Below are 21,647 nucleotides of genomic sequence, written 5' to 3'. Positions count from 1 at the left end.
ACAGTCATGTCCAATATACACAAAGGGATACGATTCGTCAATTCTGGTGGTTCATTGGTACCAATGGTAGGATTGGTACGAATAGAAAAGAATGTCATTCCGATGGTTCTGTTGGTGAATATGCACCTCATTAAGGGGACTTTAATTATTTTCCCAAATCCGATAGTCCATTGGTACCAATCGTACCATTGGTACGATTGAATATTCCCCGTTCTATCAGACAACCACGCTCAACAAGTTCGCGTTTACGTGAAGTAAAAACGCGCTAACAATTATTATGGATATTCCTCGTTCCATAAGCCAACCACACAAAACAAGTTCGCTTTCACACCAAGTAAAAACGCATTAATAATTTTTATGAATATTCCGCATTCCATAAGCCAACCGCACAAACAAGTTCGCTTTCACACCAAGTAAAAACACGCAATAATTATTATGAATATTATTCGTTCTATAAGCCAACAGCGCCAAACAAGTTCGTGTTTTACACCAAGTAATAGTCCGCAATAATTATTATGAATATTGCTCGTTCTATAAGCCAGCCACACAAAACAAGTTCGCTTTTACACCAAGTAAAAGCGTGCTATAATTATTATGAATATTTCACGTTCTATAAGCCATCCACAAAAAACAAGTTCGCTTTCACACCAAGTAAAAACGTGTTAAATATAGTTAAATGAAATTTAACATAGTTAACAACTAGGAGCTAGTCTGGTCAGTAGTGTTTTGCAGGCGGTTGTTAGTGTCTTGGCCGTCTGTTAGCGTTTGTTGAGCGTTTTGGTGTGTTCTGTAGCGTTTGATATAGTTACATACTGTAGTTTACGACTGGGAGCTAGTCTGGTCAGTAGCGTTTTTGCAGGCGTTTGTTAGCATTTGATGCATTCTGTAGTTTTTGCAGCAGTCTTAAGGTTGTTGGAGCCCTGGGGCTGACCTTGTCCAGCAGTATTCCTGGTTAGTGCATGCGTTGTTGTCCTATGTGTTTGCAGCATGTTTGTTGCTCAGCTGGCGTGGCGTTGTGAGTCGAATTAGTAGTTAAGTGTTTCTCAGCATTCTTCTTCTCGCTTCCTGGCTATCTCGGTCGCTGTCCAGGTTGAAATAGCAGTTCTTCGATCGTAGACCGTGGCTTTTTCATTCCGTGTTGTCTTCACCGCCATGTTGTGGTTCGTCTTACCTTCTCTTGTACCTGGTCCGATGGTCTGCTTGCCGCTCAGAGAGCATGGCGTTTTTTGGCGGGCTTAGTGTAGCGGCTCCCAGTAGTGGTCTGTCGTGTTTGTTGGTTTGTCTTTACCCGGTCGTTGCTCTTTCGTATCTGGACTGATAGTGTGCTCGCTGATACGTTAGCGTGGCGTTTTTGGCGGGCTTAGTGTAGCGGTTCCAGTTGTGGACAAAAAATTTCGTCAGTCATTGACTGTGGTTTCTTCGTCCTTTGTCGTGTTTTGTTGGTTTGTCTTTCACTCACTCATCGCTCTTTCGTACCTGGACCGATAGTGTGCTCGCCGATACATTAGCGTGGTCAAAAAAGGACTTCGTCATTCATTGCCCGTGGTTTCCTCGGCCTCGGTCATGTCTGTTGGTTTGTTTTTCACTTGCTCGTCACTCATTCATACTTGGACCGCTAGTGTGCTCGCCGATACGTTAGCTTGGCGTTTTTGTTTTTTGTTTTTTTGGCAGACTTAGTGTAGGGCTTCCCAGTTGTGGATAAAGAACACCTTCCTCATTCCTCGACCGTGGTTTCTTCAGCCGCTGTCGTGTTTTTTGGTTCGCCTCTAACTCACTTGTCACTGGTTTGTGTTTGATTAGACATCATGCCGAACCCACCTCGTTCAACCAACAATAGCTTGTCCGCTGGACTTCGTTCGGAGGACATATCTTTATTGTCCCCCGTGCCGATGGTGGTTTCAACGGCTCCCTCTGGCCCTGTGGCGCCTTTAGCCATCGATTCGATCGTGGAAGCTGTTGTTCGCACGCTTGGAAGCACCCTTCCTACCATCATCTCTTCAATTCAAGGGAGTGCCCCCTCGCCATTACCTTCCTCCGTCCCTGGCACTTCTATTGGCATCACTCCATCTAACTCCTCCAGATCGACTGCTGTTTCTTGTGATGTCAGTGGCTCGTCTGTGGTTTTTTGGGGCGTCATCAGGTTCGTTTACTTTGCCTGCCTTTGTTCCTTCTTTTTCTCCCGTGTCGGCCTTCACTGACTCGAGCTCAGCCCGCTTCGTGGCCGCCATCACCTCTCCATTCGCTACTCCCAGTGTATCCAGTAGCCTGCGAAGCTTTGGTAATTCTGGGTCAGTGCCTAAGTCTGAGAAGGCTTTCATTGTTTGTCTAGGTCATGCACCAGTCCCGGCTAAATTGGCCAAGAAGATCATCGAGGGCCAGTTCGTGGAGTTGGCGGATCTACTTACAGTCAATCTTCGCGCTGTGGAACAGGAGCCACAGACCTTCCTGGAGGGTAAACTCCTTGTGTCCAATGCAAAACGCAGGCAGGTTAAAATTAAGGATATTCTTACTTGGACTGAGGCCTTTACGATTTTCCAGCTGGTCCTGTGTGCCTCTAACCCCCTGCATTGGTTAGACTTGACAAAGTATAAGCTCGTATTAAAAGAGATTTCTTAAAACATAAAACTATAAAAGTTAGAGATAACAAGTTAAACCGACGTTTCGGAGTAGACATCACTCCATTATCAAGGTAAAAATGTTCTATGATGCTAAAATTACAGTATTAAAAACGATTGACGCTAAGAATTAACATAATAAGCACGTGCGAAATTGGCTATAAGAATACTTTAGCACGAATGCAATCCGATTGCACATTGAGGCTAGGCTTAAGTGTTCTTATAAATAACATTTCAAACACTAAGCAATCAAATTTGTTTTTACATTTTTTGAGCACCTCAAAGCGTTTAAGCAGGTCCCGAGGGATCGACCCGTGTGCGTTCTTATAGTGTCTGGCAATAGCCGAGGACTGTTGCTTATGTCCCTTTACACGATTGTGTAAATGTCCGCGTGTGTAGCCTACATAACCTTCATCACAAAGGTCACATTGAAATTTATATACAACACACTGCTGATTTATGATCGGCGGCTTTGCCTCTTTCACTTTCAGTTCCTGTTCAATTTTTCTGCTGGTAAATACAGGCTGGATGGTTTTGTTTACTTTCAGGCTCAAATCCTTAAGTTGTTTTTTTACAAATTCTGCTGAGTTTTGGTCTTTAAATGGCAAGACTACTCGAACCATGTTATCCGTCTCTTGGGCTGTTGATAAAGGTCGCGGTTGGTCGCAGACCTTTGAGTCAACAAAGCGTTTGATAGTGGAATTTACGAGTTGTTTCGGGTACTTTAGGCGTGAGAAAACTGACTTCAAACGGTCACATTCGTCTGAGAAGTGTGACCAAGAAGAAGATAAACGGTGTGCTCGATCGAGCATAGTTCTCAGCAAGCCATTCTTGTACCGATTGTCAACATTGCTCTGAAAATGCAGAAGGAGACCTGAATTTCCTCGGGACCTGCTTAAACGCTTTGAGGTGCTCAAAAAATGTAAAAACAAATTTGATTGCTTAGTGTTTGAAATGTTATTTATAAGAACACTTAAGCCTAGCCTCAATGTGCAATCGGATTCCATTCGTGCTAAAGTATTCTTATAGCCAATTTCGCACGTGCTTATTATGTTAATTCTTAGCATCAATCGTTTTTAATACTGTAATTTTAGCATCATAGAACATTTTTACCTTGATAATGGAGTGATGTCTACTCCGAAACGTCGGTTTAACTTGTTATCTCTAACTTTTATAGTTTTAAAGTATAAGCTGCTCATTATTCAAACAGCCTGTCAATATCCAGGTCTGGCTTGGCTTGAATACGATCTGGCCTTCAGAAGGGATGCTGCTGCCTCGGGCCTTAATGATTGGTCCAAAGTGAATTTGGATCTGTATAATTTTCATTTGTGTTCGCCAACATCATCCTCACTGCAACCTAGGCCATCCTCTCTTTCTGGGTTTCCTCAGTCTTCCTCAGACAGCCCAGACTCCCACCACGTCCACCATTCTGCCATTCCTGGAATGGAGGGCAATGCCAGTAGCCATTTGGGAGGTGCAGGTTCCGCTACAACTGCAGCAATTGCGAGGGAGAGCATACCAAGGCTAACTGCCCCTTTTCCCGCTCAGCTGGATTTCGTTCCCGCTCCCCCTCCCCTGGAGGGAGAAGGGGACAGTACTGATGAGCGAGGTATGCCCAGTGTTGTGTTTGTACATAGTTTAAATGATGTGATTGCGTTTCCTAGCCAGCCGAATGGATTGCCTCAGCTGGCAAAGTTGTTTTGTCCTGTTCCAGTTTCAGTTCCAGTCTCAGTTTCAGTCTCAGTGTCAGTTCCAGTTTCAGTTCCAGTTAAGCCCAGCGTTGCAGTTGTCTCTTTTGCCCCGTTATCTCCATTACAGTTGGTTCATTTTCAAGCAGAGTTGTGCCATCATCCCAACAAGTTAGCTGTGGCATTTGTGACTTCTGGCATACGGGATGGATTTCGGATAAGAAATTGGACCCATCCTTGGTGTTGCTCAAATCTGCATCTTCGAACATGCGTAGCTCTGCTAAACATGCATGAGTGATTGACTCCTACTTGCAAGCTCGTGGCCTGGTTGCGGGTTGGGCAGGTCAGTCGGGTGTTCTAGCGCCTTGGGTATGTGACTGCGGTTGCAGCCCCCAGGCTTCTTGGGCACCTACCCTCGACTGGCGACTTGGGCATTAATAATTATTATGAATATTTTTCGCTCTATAAGCCAACCACAAAAAAAAGTTTGCTTTCACACAAAGTAAAAGCATGCTATAATTATTCTGAATATTCCCCGTTCTATCAGACAACCATGCAAAACAAGTTCGCATTTACGCGAAGTAAAAACGCGCTAACAATTATTATGAATATTCTTCGTTCCATAAGCCAACCACACAAAACAAGTTCGCTTTCACACCAAGTAAAAACACGCAATAATTATTATGAATATTATTCGTTCTATAAGCCAACCACGCAAAACAAGTTCGTTTTTACACCAAGTAATAGTCCATTCTAGTCACCAGTACCAATGGACATCAGAATTGCCCTGTACACAGCCAGATCACATGAGGAATAATCTTTGTCCCCTTAATGAGATGCATAGTCAATGACATGATTCACTTTCTACTTGCACCAATCATACCATTGTCACCAATGGTCCATCGGAATTGCCCTGTACGCAGCCAGACTACATGAGAATATAATCTAAGTCCCCTTAATGAGATCCATATTCACCAGGAGAACCACTGGAATGACATCATTTTCTAATGGGACCGTACCAATCAACTATCGGAATTGCCCTGTACCCAGCCAGACCACATGAGAAAAAAGTAATTTAAGTTCCCATAATGAGATGCATAGTCACCACTAGAACCATTGGAATGACATCATTTTCTAGTGGTACTAATCGTACCATTGGTACCAATGGACCATCGGAATTGCCCTGTACACAGCCAGATCACATGAGAAATAACCTACATCTCCTTAATGAGATGCATAGTCACCACTAGAACCATTGGAATGGCATCATTTTCATGTGGTGCCAATCGTGTTTTTGGTACCAATGGACCATCGGAATTGCCCTGTACCCAGCCAGATCACATGAGAAATAATCTAAGTCCCCTTCATGAGATGGATATTCACCACTAGAACCATTGGACATTGGAATGACATCATTCATTTTCTACTGGTACCAATCACACCATTGTCACTAATGGTCCATTGGAATTGCCCTGTACACAGCCAGACCACATGAGAATATAATCTAAGTCCCCTTAATGATATCCTTATTTACCAGTAGAACCATTGGAATGATGTCATTTTCTGTTGGTACCAATATTGTACCATTGTTATCGATGGAGACCAATCTTATCAGCACTAACACCAACGGAGTCTATTTGTGAGTATTGGACAACCCTCACGTTTGACCCCTCTGATCACCACAACTTGGGTCTTTTTTCATGCTCTCCACCTTACTCTGAGTTGCAGAGGGCAGCTTCGCATGATTTCCTCTCACAGTTAACAGCATTCCGGTTACTGTAGAATTTCAACTGCTTTGACTGGGCACCATGCTCTTTTGCGTTTCAATGATTAGCTGTGTATCCCAGTATTATTACAATCGCACAGTAAATGAGTTGTATTATAGAAATGGTTGTACATGTACCATTTGAATAACTGATATCCTGACTTTCTTCCTCCTCAGTTGAATGAGCACAGCAAGACCAATGTCTGTCCTCTTAGAGTTTTGGTTAGCATTACCTCATTTTTGTTGCTATTCATTGTTTGGTATGTCCTTTGGTGCTTTAATTTAACAAAGGAACTACATGTAAAATCCTTGCAAAACCATAATTTATGTTGATTATATCCTGCAGTTTGTTTTGCATTTTTTCGGCTTTCTGTGCACCTTGGTTCAACGAAAGGCAGCTGATCCCCATATGTTGGCCAGAATGATTCTGGAAGGTTGAAGTGTTCAGCGATGGTTTCGATGCTTCCTTGAGGTTTTTTTTCCACCTCTAGCAGATTTCAAAAGGACTCCAGTCTTGTCTTAATTACAAAGCACAAAAAAAAAAAGGCTTCATGCATTTGTTGAGTTGCACTTCTGAATCATTTAATTTGAAACTTGACTTCAAAGTTACCTTTAAGACTTTGGGGGAACACTGTTTGGTGTTGTTTTCCTTTTATTTGCAAAGGCCTTGAGTGTGCAAAATTATCATGATTATAATCTATAACCTCATATGATGGGAGTAAAGTAATTCATCAGGCGAGAAAACTAAGTTAAATTACGAGTTTCAAGATGGCTGACAGTCATCACAAAGTCTGACTGCCAGTTGACACAAATTCTTTTTCCTATTAATTTGTTGCAATTATAATAACATGGGTGACAAATTACACTTTAATTTTGGTGTGAAATTTCAGGGTTAATTTATAATTTCACATGTGAAATTACATTGTTGCCACGGCAACTTTTCCTATAGTGCCAAAATGGCATCCAGGGTTGAAAAAAACCCATGTCTTATGAACGTTATTTGTCATCCATGATTTTAATAGCTGTAATATCAAATGGTATACTTGTGAAATTAGGGAATAATTTCACTTCTGTTTTGTCCAAAATCAAATAATTTACCTCTCCTAAAGTCTCAGGAGATCATTTTGATTTTGGACAAAATGCATGTGAAATTATTCCCAACTTTCACTTGTCACCATTATTTTGATTACCCATGCTAATTTTAAAGGCAACCTCCACTCTTACTACAGAATAACTTTAAACCGAAGGAAATTACGTTTAAAAGCAAACTTGTTGGAAATTTGTTTTTATAACAGTGGTTATATCAAGAAATTGTATTTTAAAATCGCATATGTTCACTTTCAAATTTCGCGGGCGCAGCCATCTTGACTGACACAAAGAGCTTTTGTCTAATAACAATAGGGCAACCATAACATGTCACAATTATTCAAGATGGTAGTGCCTGCAAAACTTGAAAACAAAAATTGGTGATAATTTCTAGAGTAATTTATTGATTTAGGATATACTGTAAGCACTTCCTTTGAAAATATTTTGACTGACTTGACTGTAATGGTGTTTTCCCATGATTTAAAGTAATATTTTTTTTGTTGAAGTGGAGGTTCCTTTTAAATGAGCAGTTACTTGTAACTTTTAGAAATTGCTCTACATGTATGTAACATAGAATAATTATTTGAAGGGGCTGGAGCCCAGACAAGACTTTTGTCACAAGTTTTGAGGATTATTAATTAATTTTTTTGTGGAAATGACCTCTGAAGAATTACATGTATTTTCTATAATTTGAAGGATCACTTTGTTTTTCAGCCAGTGATAATAACCACAACCAATTCAAGCAAAGCAGCATTTATTTGGTATGAAGGAGGCAAAAATTACATCACCAATGTTATAAGGTTGAAAAGATTTCATGTACAAGAACTCCATAGATATGATGTGCTAGCAACCAGTCTTACCAGGCTGTTAATGGAAGCTCCAAACCAGGAATTGCCTCTCTCTGAGATTCAAAAGCGAGTGGTAAGAGATGCATCTATCTTCTTGGAGTCCTTTTGCACATACTGTTACGTAACCTCTTTACAAAGTTCCGAAAAATTCCATTTAGTTTTGAAGTTCACGATTTTGCATGACCTTCTGAAAAGGAAAAAAATCTACAGGTGCTGTAGCGACAGTTAACTTCAAGACCGAACTTGCTTGATCTTGAAGATTATCCATCAAGGAAAGATTAATGTGAAAAGAGAAACGGGAAGGCCATGAGGATAGGCTGCGAGAAAGAGATATTCAGATTGTGCTTGCGGGAGGCTAATAAAAGTTGTAAGATTATAGGCGTTAGAGAGGGTTAGGGAAGTGTGGTCAAAGATTTGCTACTGACACAATACAATGTACATACTAATTAAGTGACCACTCCCCATAGGGGCTTTTCAGGGCCAATTAAACACAATAAACAACACAGCAGAACAGAACAACTACAAAAACTGTTGAGAATCCCAACTGGCTGGTGGCAAACCGGTTGGCTAATAGTATTTACAAGTGCAGCATAGAGGTTGTTCCATGGACTACCAGGATCGAATTCAATGAGTGTTCAAAATGGGTCTTGAACCTGGGAACGGCGGACCTCCAGGTAATTGCCCAAACCACTACATGTAGGCCATGAAATAGGATAAGCAGTTGATGATGATGATGACTTTACCATCTCTGTTTTTATCCTGTTGCTCTTTTTTGTTGTTTGATTTGGAACAGTTAATGTTTCAAAACATGGGCTAGTACTGTTTGCATGTACTTCACAGAATTTCTCCTCAACTTTAGGGAATGCACATACATGTAAGTCCAAAACACAATACACAAAGTGTAATAATACACTGCTCTTTATCCAAAAATTATGACTTAAGTCTTGGCTCCTTAGAGAATGCTGTTGTATTTTTACTGTACATGAATAAATTCTTCTTTCCCAGACTGAATCCAAAAAAGTGTTGAAAAATGTTCGAAGATATCTTCAGCAAGCAGGGTACGTGGTAGAGGAAAAAATTTTGGGAGAAGCACCAGGGGAGGCAAGTGAAGAAGCTAGTTTTGCTCCAAGAAAGAAGAAAAGGAAAAAGACAGAATCCACAGGGGTTGTTTGTCCAAGTGCATACCCTATTAAAATACGGCTGGTTAAACCTTTTGTTCTAAAAAGCAACAACATTTGGCAGCCCAGCGACGATGAAGAGGAAGGTGATGATAATGGTGATGATGATGATGATGAGTCCAAAGAAAAGGATTCTTGGGGCGGTGGTAAGAGTTCAATGACGTATGAATTAGGGCTAATGCTCGAAACGCCAGTTTTTATAATCCCTGTAGGGTGGTCAACTCCGTTGATAAAACCAAAAATTTTCACGTACTACTTCTCCACACGCATCACCACAGTTTCTTCAGAAACTAACCCCCTTTATTTACATGTAATTAGACCTACTCCCCTTATTTTTGGTTAGAAAATACTGAAACAATGTATGAGACGAATAGTACTTTCTTAGTTATAGTTGGCGGCATAACTTTGAAGTGGAGGACTTCAACCTACATGTATTGTTCTACTCAGTGGATATGCCACAACTCTGACAATGCTAGCCCCTTTATCAAGTAATGTTATATATATTTGTTTTTTTCTGGATTTAATTACATGACTTGTATGATGGTTCATTGCAGAATATCAGGTAAACCTTGTTGCAGAGAGGCCACTCGTGACCCAAGTGTATGATGCCATATATCGTGCAGGAGCCAAGGGTTGCACTATGAAGGTAATATTAATCTTTAGTTAGTAGACCTGTGTACTGGGTAGCTTAATATGTCCCCATAAGAAATTAAACTGTGGTAGGAAACATCATTCGATGAAGCACCAATGAGCCTGCTCCGTCACATCCACAGAAAGCCCATGGACCACCATGTAATATTGTGTTTAATCTTTATTTTCATGACTGACAGCAGTTCTAGTTTACTAATAATTAATTACTAAAACCAAAGTAACATGAAAATTTCTGCAAAATATATTTCATTTACAGTCCAACGTGCCTTACCGTGGACACCTAACAAAGTTTTTTAACTTATACACCAATCAGGGTGTGCGAATTTGATTGACAGTCACCCCTCCTTACAAAGTTCGCACGGCTGTAAATTGAACACCGTTGCATGGGTTGTTGAGTTGACGTACTAAAGGCAAGAGATCCCTACTACCTACTGATGTAATGGTTGTCAGAAGAGTGTTCACCTTGAACTCATGCTAGGCCAAAATAATTGCTACCTTTTGCCCTGTCATTTCTCACAATACCATTGTGAAGAATTTGACGTCCTTTTACTCCATTTGGCAAGCAATAAGAACCCATTATGGCTTGCAGTCCACCGGTGACCTGTTTTTAGAATCTACCACAACACATTCAGTAAATGTCCTGAAGATCTCTTCCAGCAGTTGATGTCCTTCATCGAAGATAATCTGCCAGTTGCCAACAGTACCATACACTGTAACTCACCATGGTGCAACCATTCCTGTTGATGAGGTGCTGACACCCACTCTCCAAAACATGATAGTTTTGCATTACAACACTGAACTAAGATCAAAGACACTACTGTAGCATTTCTGAAATCAGAAATCTCGTCACTGGTGATTGATTCTCTCCTCCAAGAAATCTGTACAGCTGCTGACACCAAAGTTGCCTACACCTCTGCTATGAGATCCAGGTAGTTACCACCTCACCCCTACTACAAGCTGTCATCCCAACCATGGACTCCCAACCTAACCTGGAGGACTGTACCTACACACTGTACCTGTGTTGATCATGCTTCATGTCTGCCCTTGATGACGAGGAGTCTAACTACACCGATGATGTGCCGTCTCTTCCTGGATGAAGATGACCAGCCAGCACATCCTTCAGCCTGTATCATTTCCCGCTGTGTCATTGCTGAGCAATCACCCAACCTCAACGCGTTTTGCAATTCACTAATACCAGATGTAGACACAACCCTGTGCACCATCACTCCATGGTGCTTCATGATAAAAAGCGACCTCACCCATGCATTCTATCACATTCCCCTGTCTCAGTCCTCCCTAAAGTACTATGGCGATAGTTCTCCCTCACCCTTCAGACATTCTTTGGATTGTTACTGATGGATCCCTTACCAAAACAGGCCTCAGTGCAACCTTCTATATCTCGCCTGACAACCACTCTGCGAAATTGCACAATCATCAATTCACCTAGCTTCCCTGTGAAATTGAAGCCCTATGTATCACCTGCTGTCAAGCACTTCTTCCCTTTATCATCCAGTCGCAGCACCCCACATCTGTCTTTAACAACTGATAAAAAACCCTGTGTTCAAGCCATTAACAAGCTATACATGCCAAGGGAAATTCTCTGCTAGCTCTCGAGTGACTTTCTTTCTAACAACTGTCAGCCATTAACAAGTCTCCCTTCAACACTTGGTTTCAAAGGCCAAGTTACCTTCTGACGTCATTAGCCATAACTCACCCAACTGCACTGAGCCCAACTCCCAGATCTGCAACTTTAACCATGAAATGGAAGATTCTGGTGTGCGTAGCATCTCAATCCAGGATATCATCAACAGCAAGTTCAACCTCCCTTTCACCACCAGATCAGCCTGGTTACAGATTCAAAGTGACTGTCCTGGCCTTTGCAGAGACCATGTCCACCTCAAACAAGGAACGTGACCCTCCAAGAAGCTCACTATTATACTTGACAAACTCAATACAAACGTCATTCCAGTAACCATGCCTATAGCAAGACGTCAAAGGAGGCCTGTGGTTTTGTCTTTGACATGCTTCCCCTCCAAATAGTAGATATTGTCTACCTCGTCCTGGACAAAGACAAGTCTTGTGCACAAATTGTTCTATTTAGGAGGCAGTGTGGCTCAGTGGTTAGGGCACTTGCCTTGAGATCTGGAGATCCTGGCTTAAAGACCCGCTCTGACCATTGTTGAATTTGACCTTGGTAGTCCCTGGTTCAACTTCTCAGCTGCAAATGTAAATAGCCAACTAGTTTACCTCCAGCCAGTTGGGATTTCTAACAGTTGTTGTTGTTGTTGTTGTTGTTCTCTTCCGTCATTTCGTTGTGTTTCATTGGCCCTGAAAAGCCCCTATGAGGAGCGGTCAATTAAGTATGTATTGTATTGTACTGTATTGTTGTTTCCATTGACTGCCCTTGATGCTTTGTGAAGAAGTTCATTGGTAAACAACACAGAGCTACTTCCTACAAAGTCAAATTGTTGGAGTGCTACATCATGCCTCCCTCCGTTATTATGTCTATCCATGCGTCCTGGTCCTCCTGCCGTTTGTGACAATGATGACAAGCCTCCACCTGTACCTCCAGAGTTACCCCCTCTGGCATCGCCACAGCTGTCCGCTGTGCCATCTGATGCCCCTGTTCGTGTCCACTCTCCTGCTCATATACCAGAGGAGTCCGACACTTAGCTTGTGTCGTGGTCTCTGACCAAACTTTGTCCCCTCCCCGTTTCACTCCTGTGCTATCCGGCCCAAGGCCTCATAAACAGCGTTTTTAGGTTTTTGACTCCCTCACCTAATGTGGGCTTTTCTTCAAGTAGTACACATGTACCTATCCTGCCAATGTTTAGTGTACATCTGATCTCAGTAAGAGGTCACCTGTACTGTTACTATTGATTTTTAGTGACATGATTATCTTTCTCTTCTTTTGTTCAGTTATGCCAGAGAGCAGTCAAGCTTCCCATCAGAGAGTTAAGAAACATTGTCAATGACATGAAAAGGAAGAAGTTAGTGCAAGAGGTTCTTCAAGACGTAGCAAAAACTAAAGTTGCTTGGTAAGTCACAGCAAAAGACATTGATCCATTCCCCTCGCCCCACTGACGAGTGAAATTGTGTGGCATTAGACAGTATAATATAGAATTAAGTTTCCTCTCAGGACGCTAAATGGTTAACAACATGTACATATACATGTAGGTACACTCACACCCCAACAATTTGCCTCCAGTCCTGCCTAACTCCAGACGATTTTACTTTTCAATGGGGGGAGGAGAAGGTGTGGCACCTACAGTAAGGGGTGAATGGGGCATTGAACCATCATATTGACAGGATTCACACTACTCCTGGAATTCCTGGAGGTTTTAACATTTCTTCCAGTGCCCTGGAAAACTCCTTGAAGTTCAATTTTGGCATCAACTCCTGGAAAATTCCTTGAATTTATATTAGTTGTAGTATTTGTTTTTTTCTCAAAAATATGGAGTTTGTAAATAAAAATGCTGAGGAGCTACATGTATAGCTTACTGATGATGAATGAGATGTTAAAAAAAAAGGACTGAGAAAGCTATGATAAAGGTTCTCTTCATACACTGAGAGGAAACTTGTGTATTTTTTTTTTTCAGAAAAAGTAAATAAGATTGCGACATTTTCATTCTACATACAGAAGAAAAGGAAAAATTTTTTTTTGTTTCCAGACAAGAACATTGGAAGCCTGCTTTAATAGAGTCAACATGAATATTGCATGCAAAGCTCCGTTAGCAGAATTGTTCATTTCTTCGAAACCTAAATCGCTTTCTCGAGTCCTTTTTGAATTTACGCATATTCCAAAGTTCATCTTTCTCGACTCTCGACTCTCGACTCTCCATTCTCGAGCCTTGATTCTCGCATCTTGAAACTTGAACGTCTTGACCTTCTCGACACAAGAATCAAGTTTCAAGGATCGCATTGAGACTGTCAACTTACCTTTGAGTGGTACTGTAAGCTATTTGTTCTAAAGGAAAATTGATGTGAAATTTCCAAGTTTGGGGTCTTGGATTGCTTTTTTTATACCCTGGAAAACTCCTGGAATTTTACTGAAGTAAAGATATGATCCTAACAGTTATGGATGCAATTTTAGCAATTGTGTAGAGAAGCCTGAAAAATTTAGGACTTCAATGGGGTTTGAACCCATGACCTCGTGATACCAGTGCAACACTCTAACCAACTAAGCTATGAAGCCACTGACATTGGGAGCTGGTCATTTGTGGGTTCTAATTTTCCTGTGAGCAATGAATCAATGTACGAAATAATATATGAAATGAATCATTTACTGAACTGCAGATATGAAATCAAGTAAAGCTATGATCCTCGCAGTCACGGACATCAATTTAGGAATTGCATAGAGAAGCCTAAAAAATGTTTTTCAGGCTTCTATGAGCAATTGCTACATGTAAATTGCCACACATGTTACTGTGAGGATCATAGCTAGACTTGATTTCATATCCACAGTTCAATATATGATTTATTTCGTATATCATTTCATTCCTGGAATTTATTATCTCCTGGTAGTATGAACCTTACAGATACATTGTATTACTTTTACTTAAACATTACTTTTACTGAAACGTTACTTTTATATCAAGTCACCGGAAATTGACCCTGGTAGAGAAATTTCAAAGCTAACATTCGTAGCGTTGGCCCTTCGTAACGAAAGGTGGTCAATGTACAGTACCATAACAACACAGTTGAGAAACTAATAATGATAATGATAATGAAATTGTATAGCGCTAAAACTATAGGAGAATATTCAAAAGGTCTTTACATTAAATTAAAATAAATGAATAAACAATAAATTAAAAAAAAAAAAAAAATCCTTGAAAGCTATAATAATAACAATGATAGGTTACGCTACAGTAAAATCTAAGAGAAAATGAAATTCGAAAAATTCCAAACTAAATTAAAATTAAACACGTTATTCCAACAAATTAAAAGCTTTTTTGAAAAGAAATGTTTTAGGTCGCTTTTTAAAATGGCAAGGCTGCTACTTGTTTTTATAGTTAAAGGCAGCGAGTTCCATAAAACAGGTGCAGCATGAGCAAAGGCCCGATCCCCAAGTGTAGAGCAATTGACTTTTGGAGCGAACAGAAAAGATTGTGCAAACGAACGAAGAGCATAATTAGTAGCTGGATTCAGGGATAAAAGATCTTTAATGTAGTAAGACCCTCGTCCATGCTTATGTTACCTGTCAACTTGACAATTATTGTAACTCGTTGCTCCTTGGGTCACCGAAGTATATGATTCAGAAGCTCCAGCGCATTCAAAACTGCGCTGCACGCCTTGTAGCTGGGCAACCTAGGGCTCACTCAGCGCACATTTGCCCCGTTCTTAAGGAGTTACACTGGTTACCCATTGAGCAGCGAATTACCTTTAAAGTATTATTGTTAACCTTTAAAGCTCTCAATAATGTGGCGCCTCGGTATCTAAGTCAACTTATAGTCCCATACAACCCTTCAAGAAATTTTAGGTCAGCTGGGAAACACTTCTTAGAAGTACCGAAGGTGCGCCTGAAGAGCTATGGGGACAGGGCCTTTTCGGTTGCTGCCCCAAAACACTGGAATGAAATTCCCTTGGACATTAAATTAAGTCGGTCAGTCGATGTCTTTAAATCCAGATTGAAAACTTATCTTTTTAGACTTGATCTTTGTTTTTAGTGCTATTGTTAGATATTAATTAGTTTGTAAAGCGATATAGAGCTTTTGTATATACCGCTATAGAAATAAAGTTGTTATTATTATTATTATTGGTTGTGTAGTGACTTGTAAACAAAAAGGAGCAATGGGAACTGAACTCTATACGTTACTGGAAGCCAATGTAAGTCGATAAGAGCAGGTGTGATATGATCAAATTTCGCCATCTGAAAAATTACTCTAGCCGCGGCATAATCTGTACTTTCTTGAAACAATCAAGCTGATATTTAGGCAGACCAAATAGAAGTGCGTTACAGTAATCAAGGTGCAAAGATACAAAGGCATGGATCAGTGTCTTTGTAGATTGCACGGTAAGGAATTTTCTGATCTGTCTTATATTGTATAGTCCGTGAAAAGCCTTGCTACAAATCTTGCCTATGTGAACATTCATTCGCATACATGTATGAGCATCGAACCAGGACCTGAGGTTCCGGACGCTTTCTAAAGGTTTAATGACGGTGTCACCAATGATGACAGATTCAATAGATGTTTTTTCAAGTTGTTGACGGGTGCCAACAATTAGAAAGTCAGTTTTCGTGTCATTGATCATTAATTGATTGCCAATAAACCAAGAGCGAAGATCAGCGATGCACTTTTCAATCACAGAGACAGCGTTAACTTGGGAATGGATAGAACAAGGTTGGAAGGAGAGGTGAATCTGGGTATTGTCAGCATAACGATGAACGGGAGGGACGTGCTGAGAAATAATGTTAAAAAGGTGGGAGACATAGAGAGTAAATAAAACAGGTCCCATACAACTACCCTGGGGGACACCACAGTTCAGATTGAAGTCGTCGGAAGTCTTATCACCGACAAGTATACGTTGTTTGCAACCAGAGGGAAATGAGTTGAACCAATTTAAAACAGTTCGGACGACTCCAAAATCCTGTTGCAAAATATTCAGAAGAATGGAATGTTCAATGGTATCAAAAGCAGCACTTAGGTCCAAAAGTACGAGAAGTGTCACTTCCTTATTATCCATACTCATTTTGATGTCATTTTGAACCTTTAATAGAGCAGTCTCTGTGACGTGATACTTACGGAAGCTGGACTGGAATTTAGGAAGAGGAGCATTTTTCTCACAGTGGGCGAGAAGTTGTTGACGAGCAGCCTTTCCCACTACCTTGGAAATGAATGGAAGATTACTGACTGGACGGAAATTTTTGTAGACCAAATCAAGTCCAGGTTTTTTCAATAGCGGGATGACAACAGCGGGTTCTCCAATTTTCTGGAACGCAACCACTGAGAAGAGAGAGATTAACCATCTCAGTGATAGAGGGTGCAAATACATCACGACAGGAATTCACTAGCCATGTACATTTAGGAACAGGATTCAAATGACAAGAGGCATTGGAGGATTCTCGAATAATTTTACACACTTCTATGGATAGCGAAGAAAAATTCTCCAGATCCTCCTTTGGAGTAACAGGAGCAAGTCGAGGCTCTTGAACTTGAAACTTGTCAAGATTTTCCTTTATGATTTCAATTTTTTGGACGAAGAAGGTTCCAAAATCGTTTGCTAGCTTAGTGGGATCATCGTGCTCTGGAAGAGCTGTCTAAAGTGGTTCCCTGGACAAAGAATTTACCACACAAAATAGCTTGCGAGAGTCACCCGCACACTGATCAATTAGGTTTGAATAATAATTCACATGTGCAGATTTAATAAGTTCAGAGTACTGATGACGAACCTTATAGTAATTATCCCAGTCGCCAGTTTTCAAGGCTTTCTTTTCAAGGCGATGACGTTTACGCTTGAGTTGTTTAATGTCATCATTAAACCACAGAATCCTTGGACGATTTATCATAATCCTTGTTTTAAGCTGGGCATGCTTGTCCAAAATGTCAGTAAGGGTCATGTTAAAGCAGTCAGAGAGTGCATCAATGTTGTCCCAGTGTACCCTTGAACAAAGCATGGAAGAAGCAATATCAGCGGAGAATTCAGCTATATCAATATTTTTGAGTTTACGAAAAATTAATTCTTTGTATGATAAAGCTGGTCGCTGGAAGCCAATAGGACACTGAATAATAAAGTGATCGGATATGGGAAAAGTAGCTTTAGGTCAGAAGCAAGAACAACATCCGACGAACGAGTAATAAGTAGATCCAAAGTATGACCCGATAAAATAATGAGTCGGGCCGGAGACGTGTTGCGAAAGACTAAACGTTTTCAGTAAATCCATAAATTTCTTGGTTTCATTGTCACAGAGGTCATCTAAATGAAAGTTGAAGTCTCCAGAGATAACAAGAACCTCGGGGCACATAACAACATTCTCTAAAAACTGAGAGAATTCATGAAAGAAAGTAGAGGCAGAAACAGGATGTAACAAAGAATATGGAGGTCGATACACTATTATATGTCTCATTGAGCGATCGTGCACTTTAACAATCCACTCAGAATATTCGAAGGACTTGTTTTCCTTCCCATCCACTAATGAAACGTTGACAGAGTCTCGAAACAGAATCCCAGTTCCACCACCACGGTTTTGCGATTGTCGAGAAAAATTCGTGAAGAAATAACCGGCCACAGATAACTGAGCAATACTGATGGACTCATCTTCATTTAACCAGGTCTCGGTAACGGTGCAGAGGCCAATGTCATTTTCTACGACGTAATCAATAATGCTCTTGATATTGTTTCTAACAGATCTAGAATCGAAGACCGTAAAGTTAAGAAAAGTTGAATGTGGATTGACGAACGAATTTGTATGAAGTGAAGAGTTAGTCAAAGTAATGTTAGAAGATAAGTGATTGTTTATAATTATTCACAGGTGTAACGACGCAGAAAAGTTGAATGTGGATTGACGAACGAATTTGTATGAAGTGAAGAGTTAGTCAAAGTAATGTTAGAAGATAAGTGATTGTTTATAATTATTCACAGGTGTAACGACGCAGAGGTTATTTGAAATGGATCCTTTATGCAAATTATCCCTTCCTCGGCTAACGCGTACTTAGGAAACCAGGGATTCAATTCTGTGAATGTTTCTAACTCTCCTTTCCCTAACTCAACGGCCAGCGCGGCACCTCCTGTAGGTCGACAATAATGGCAATAAACAAGGCCGATAAGAAAATTGATGGGAGAAATCCGAATAATAAGAACCACAAAATCCAACATGGCGGGTGTCAGCATAATTCGTAGAGAATAGTTTATCACTTGTATACGAGACCAGGTCAGATATTGCAGAAATTGCAGGTAGACAGGTCAGCGAATGAATTGGTTTCTTCTGCAAGGGACCAGGATTAAGCTCAACATCCATGTGGACAGTTAACAAAGTAACATAGTTGATGCTTCTCGAAATACATTTCCATAATGTGTTTTTCTTGGCCACCAATCATTCAAATTGAATGCAAAAGTTTAAATTTTTGTGTAAACTTACATGTAATTATTTATTTGCTTGTGCTTAGGATTGTTGCAACTCCATTTGTGGCTAGTAACATCCAAACGAAGAAAGTGAAAGAAGTACAGGATCAACTCAAACAAATGGAAAAGAAAACATTGGAGCAACAAGACCCCAAATCTCTTAGTCAAGACACACCTTTGCAAGCACTCTCCCCATCTCCTGCTACTTCAGAAGGTAAATTAATAATTTGTTTACAGTTTATTGATAACTCATTGGGGATACTTAGTACCTTGTACACCACACTGATACCCAGAATTAATTACTAATCTCACAAATAATTCATGGAAGAAAACAATTGAAGTGTTTCTGTCATTATAATTTGTGGTTATATACCTGGTGCATCATTCTCCTGATTTACGTAACGTTTTGGTTTGTTTGGTTTGTTTTGATGTCTTGTGCTACAAAAACAATGGTTTAACACTTGCAAACACTGGATATGTCTTTCAAATAAATACTGTAGTTTACAATACCAAGGTCAGTGTCGGCATATCGCATCTTCAACTTACAGAAAGTGACATGTACAATACATTGTAATCATTACATAAAATCCTGATACAAGTAAAGTTTTAAGTTCTGTTATATTAATTCTAATAGTTTGGCTTGGTAAAATGAGTCTTCAAATGAGACTTTACATGTAAATATTGCTGGGATGTTTTCTTAAAACGGGAGGGAGAGGGCATGGGTATAATAAACCAGAATGAATAAACCTTAACTCATTTGTTGTTACTCTCTTGTGAAGGTCTGGATCAGAAAGAAATTAAGATTCCACCAAGGAATAAATCTATGATAGGTATGAGTGATAATTATTACTGTTAGAAGGAATTAAAATGTTGCAAATTAAAGCACTTGATTATTTTTGACTCCAGGTTTATACCACAAGGGCAAAATTAAAAGAGAGATTTTTTTTTAAAACTAAAGGCAATTGCAAATCAGGTGGTGATGGTGTATTAATTTTCTAAGTACGGGTATTCCTTTGATGGCTAGAGTGCTGAGACAGGTCTTAATTTGAAATTAACTAAAAACCCTCAGTCTGTTGACTGCATTTATCTATGATGTCAAGTGCTGGCTAGTGACTGGTTGAAGCTTGTCGGATTTCGTGAAAGAAACTGGTATTTGTCTTTGCTGTTTGTAGTTAAACGAGTAACATACAGAAAACTAAGAAGGAAGCAACTTATACTGGAGTATATTGAGAACAAAAAGGTTGTTGAGGGATGCTTCCCATTTCAGAAGGTAAGGGCTATTTAAGGTGGCTCAAACCTGAGTTTCAACAAAACCAAACCCACTATCTTCATTTTGTGAGATATTTAGGAATATCTTTATTCTGCAAGTGCATCTTGGATTGCAGGTAGAAAAGTCGGAGCGGATTAACTCGGATTGCTTACCTCGGATCCAGTGAAAACGGTTTTGTAAGCCCAAACTATTCGGCATTTGGTGCAGTTTCACTGTGATTTCTCAAGGCCTTGTCAATTTTCGTACAGTGTACATGTACGTCGATCTGAGGTGAGCAATCCGAGTTGATTCAGTCCGATTTTTGTACCTACCTCATCTAGGATATGAGATTTTTGTGATGTGCATTATATGCTCAGCTGTCCATAACATCATAAGCAATCTATCAACTGCCAAAATCCCTGGAAATTGTCCGCAAATCCATGTCTTTTTTTAGTTCCCGTTGGATGTCAGAATTGGGTGTGCATCTAATATTACATGTAGATGCATTATTTTCTGGACGTAATAAGTGAACTGTCAAACATGTCAAGTCATTGTGATTCTGGATAAAACTGTATATTAACTTAAGAAATTCTGGCGAAAGCATAACTCTACAAGGAAAAATCATAATACCAACTTCATTAATTCATTTCAATGAAAGGGAAGGATACCAGAAATTACCCCTATCCACCTTCAGCTGGATGTGATTGAGTAAGCGTAAATTTTGATGAGGGAGGAAAAGTGGAGTACACGGAGAAAAACCCTCAGAGTCAAATTGAGATCGACTGAAACTTAACCCACAAATAACCTCGGGGCCAAGGGTTGAACCCGTGTCGCAGAGGTGGAAGGCACAGTTGATAACGGGGAAAGCCTGGTTTACACTTTGAAATATGCATAAGCTTAAACATAAGCATAAGCATAACAAAGTTCACACTTGTTGCTTGTGCAAAGCATAAGTGAAGTGACAATGGGACGAGCCACGTTTCCAACTTCTATTGTTGTTACATAGAACAAGGTGATGGTGGCAAGACAGAAAACGAGAAAATAGAAAGAGGTCCTGTTGGATAAGGAATGTTTTCCAAAAGTGGAAAGAACAAGGACACTTTCATAATTCCTTACGGGAACTGCAACAGTTACTACAGCGGACCTATAATTTTATTTCAGGATGCTTTATCTGATTTGTCGTAAAGGAAGAGATAATTGCGAACCGCCTCGACAAGTTTCTCGTAAAAAGCGGCACCTTCAGATGCCATCTTAGGCACTATTAACTGGACTATCCAGTGGCATCAAAAACAGCTGACACCTTGGTGTTATGCTTATGTTTATGTTGCACGCGGTTTACACATAGTACAGTTATGGACATGATTAAAGACTTAGGGTGGGCCACGCTGGAAACGAGAAGAAGGCAGGCTAGATTAACGCTTATGTATAAACTAACTCATGGTCTTATTGATATCGATACCCGAAAATATTTGATTCAACATCCTGAGAGTCGCACGAGGGGAACCCA

The 21,647-nt window shown here is 40.2% G+C and overlaps 1 protein-coding gene across 4 annotated transcripts in view; it reads left to right on the top strand.

Annotated features, from left to right (window-relative positions):
* LOC138033183 (general transcription factor 3C polypeptide 1-like) overlaps nucleotides 1-21,647 on the top strand; it is a 102,734-nt gene that overhangs the window by 22,735 nt on the left and 58,352 nt on the right. For 2 of the 4 annotated variants that reach the window (XM_068880949.1, XM_068880947.1), the window contains 8 exons: nucleotides 6,246-6,290; nucleotides 7,869-8,075; nucleotides 9,008-9,326; nucleotides 9,735-9,826; nucleotides 12,751-12,869; nucleotides 18,936-19,105; nucleotides 19,671-19,721; nucleotides 20,064-20,161. In XM_068880949.1, coding sequence (XP_068737050.1) covers nucleotides 6,246-6,290; nucleotides 7,869-8,075; nucleotides 9,008-9,326; nucleotides 9,735-9,826; nucleotides 12,751-12,869; nucleotides 18,936-19,105; nucleotides 19,671-19,721; nucleotides 20,064-20,161 — 1,101 coding nt within the window. Of the gene's footprint in view, nucleotides 1-6,245; nucleotides 6,291-7,868; nucleotides 8,076-9,007; nucleotides 9,327-9,734; nucleotides 9,827-12,750; nucleotides 12,870-18,935; nucleotides 19,106-19,670; nucleotides 19,722-20,063; nucleotides 20,162-21,647 lie in introns of those variants that run through there. The other 2 variants (XM_068880948.1, XM_068880950.1) reach the window with 2 other exon arrangements.

The sequence above is a fragment of the Montipora capricornis genome, chromosome 14 (genome assembly GCF_036669925.1).
Source record: "Montipora capricornis isolate CH-2021 chromosome 14, ASM3666992v2, whole genome shotgun sequence".
Lineage (NCBI taxonomy): Eukaryota > Metazoa > Cnidaria > Anthozoa > Scleractinia > Acroporidae > Montipora > Montipora capricornis.
Note: the sequence above shows the minus strand (reverse complement) of the source record. Positions and strands in the feature narration are given on the sequence as shown.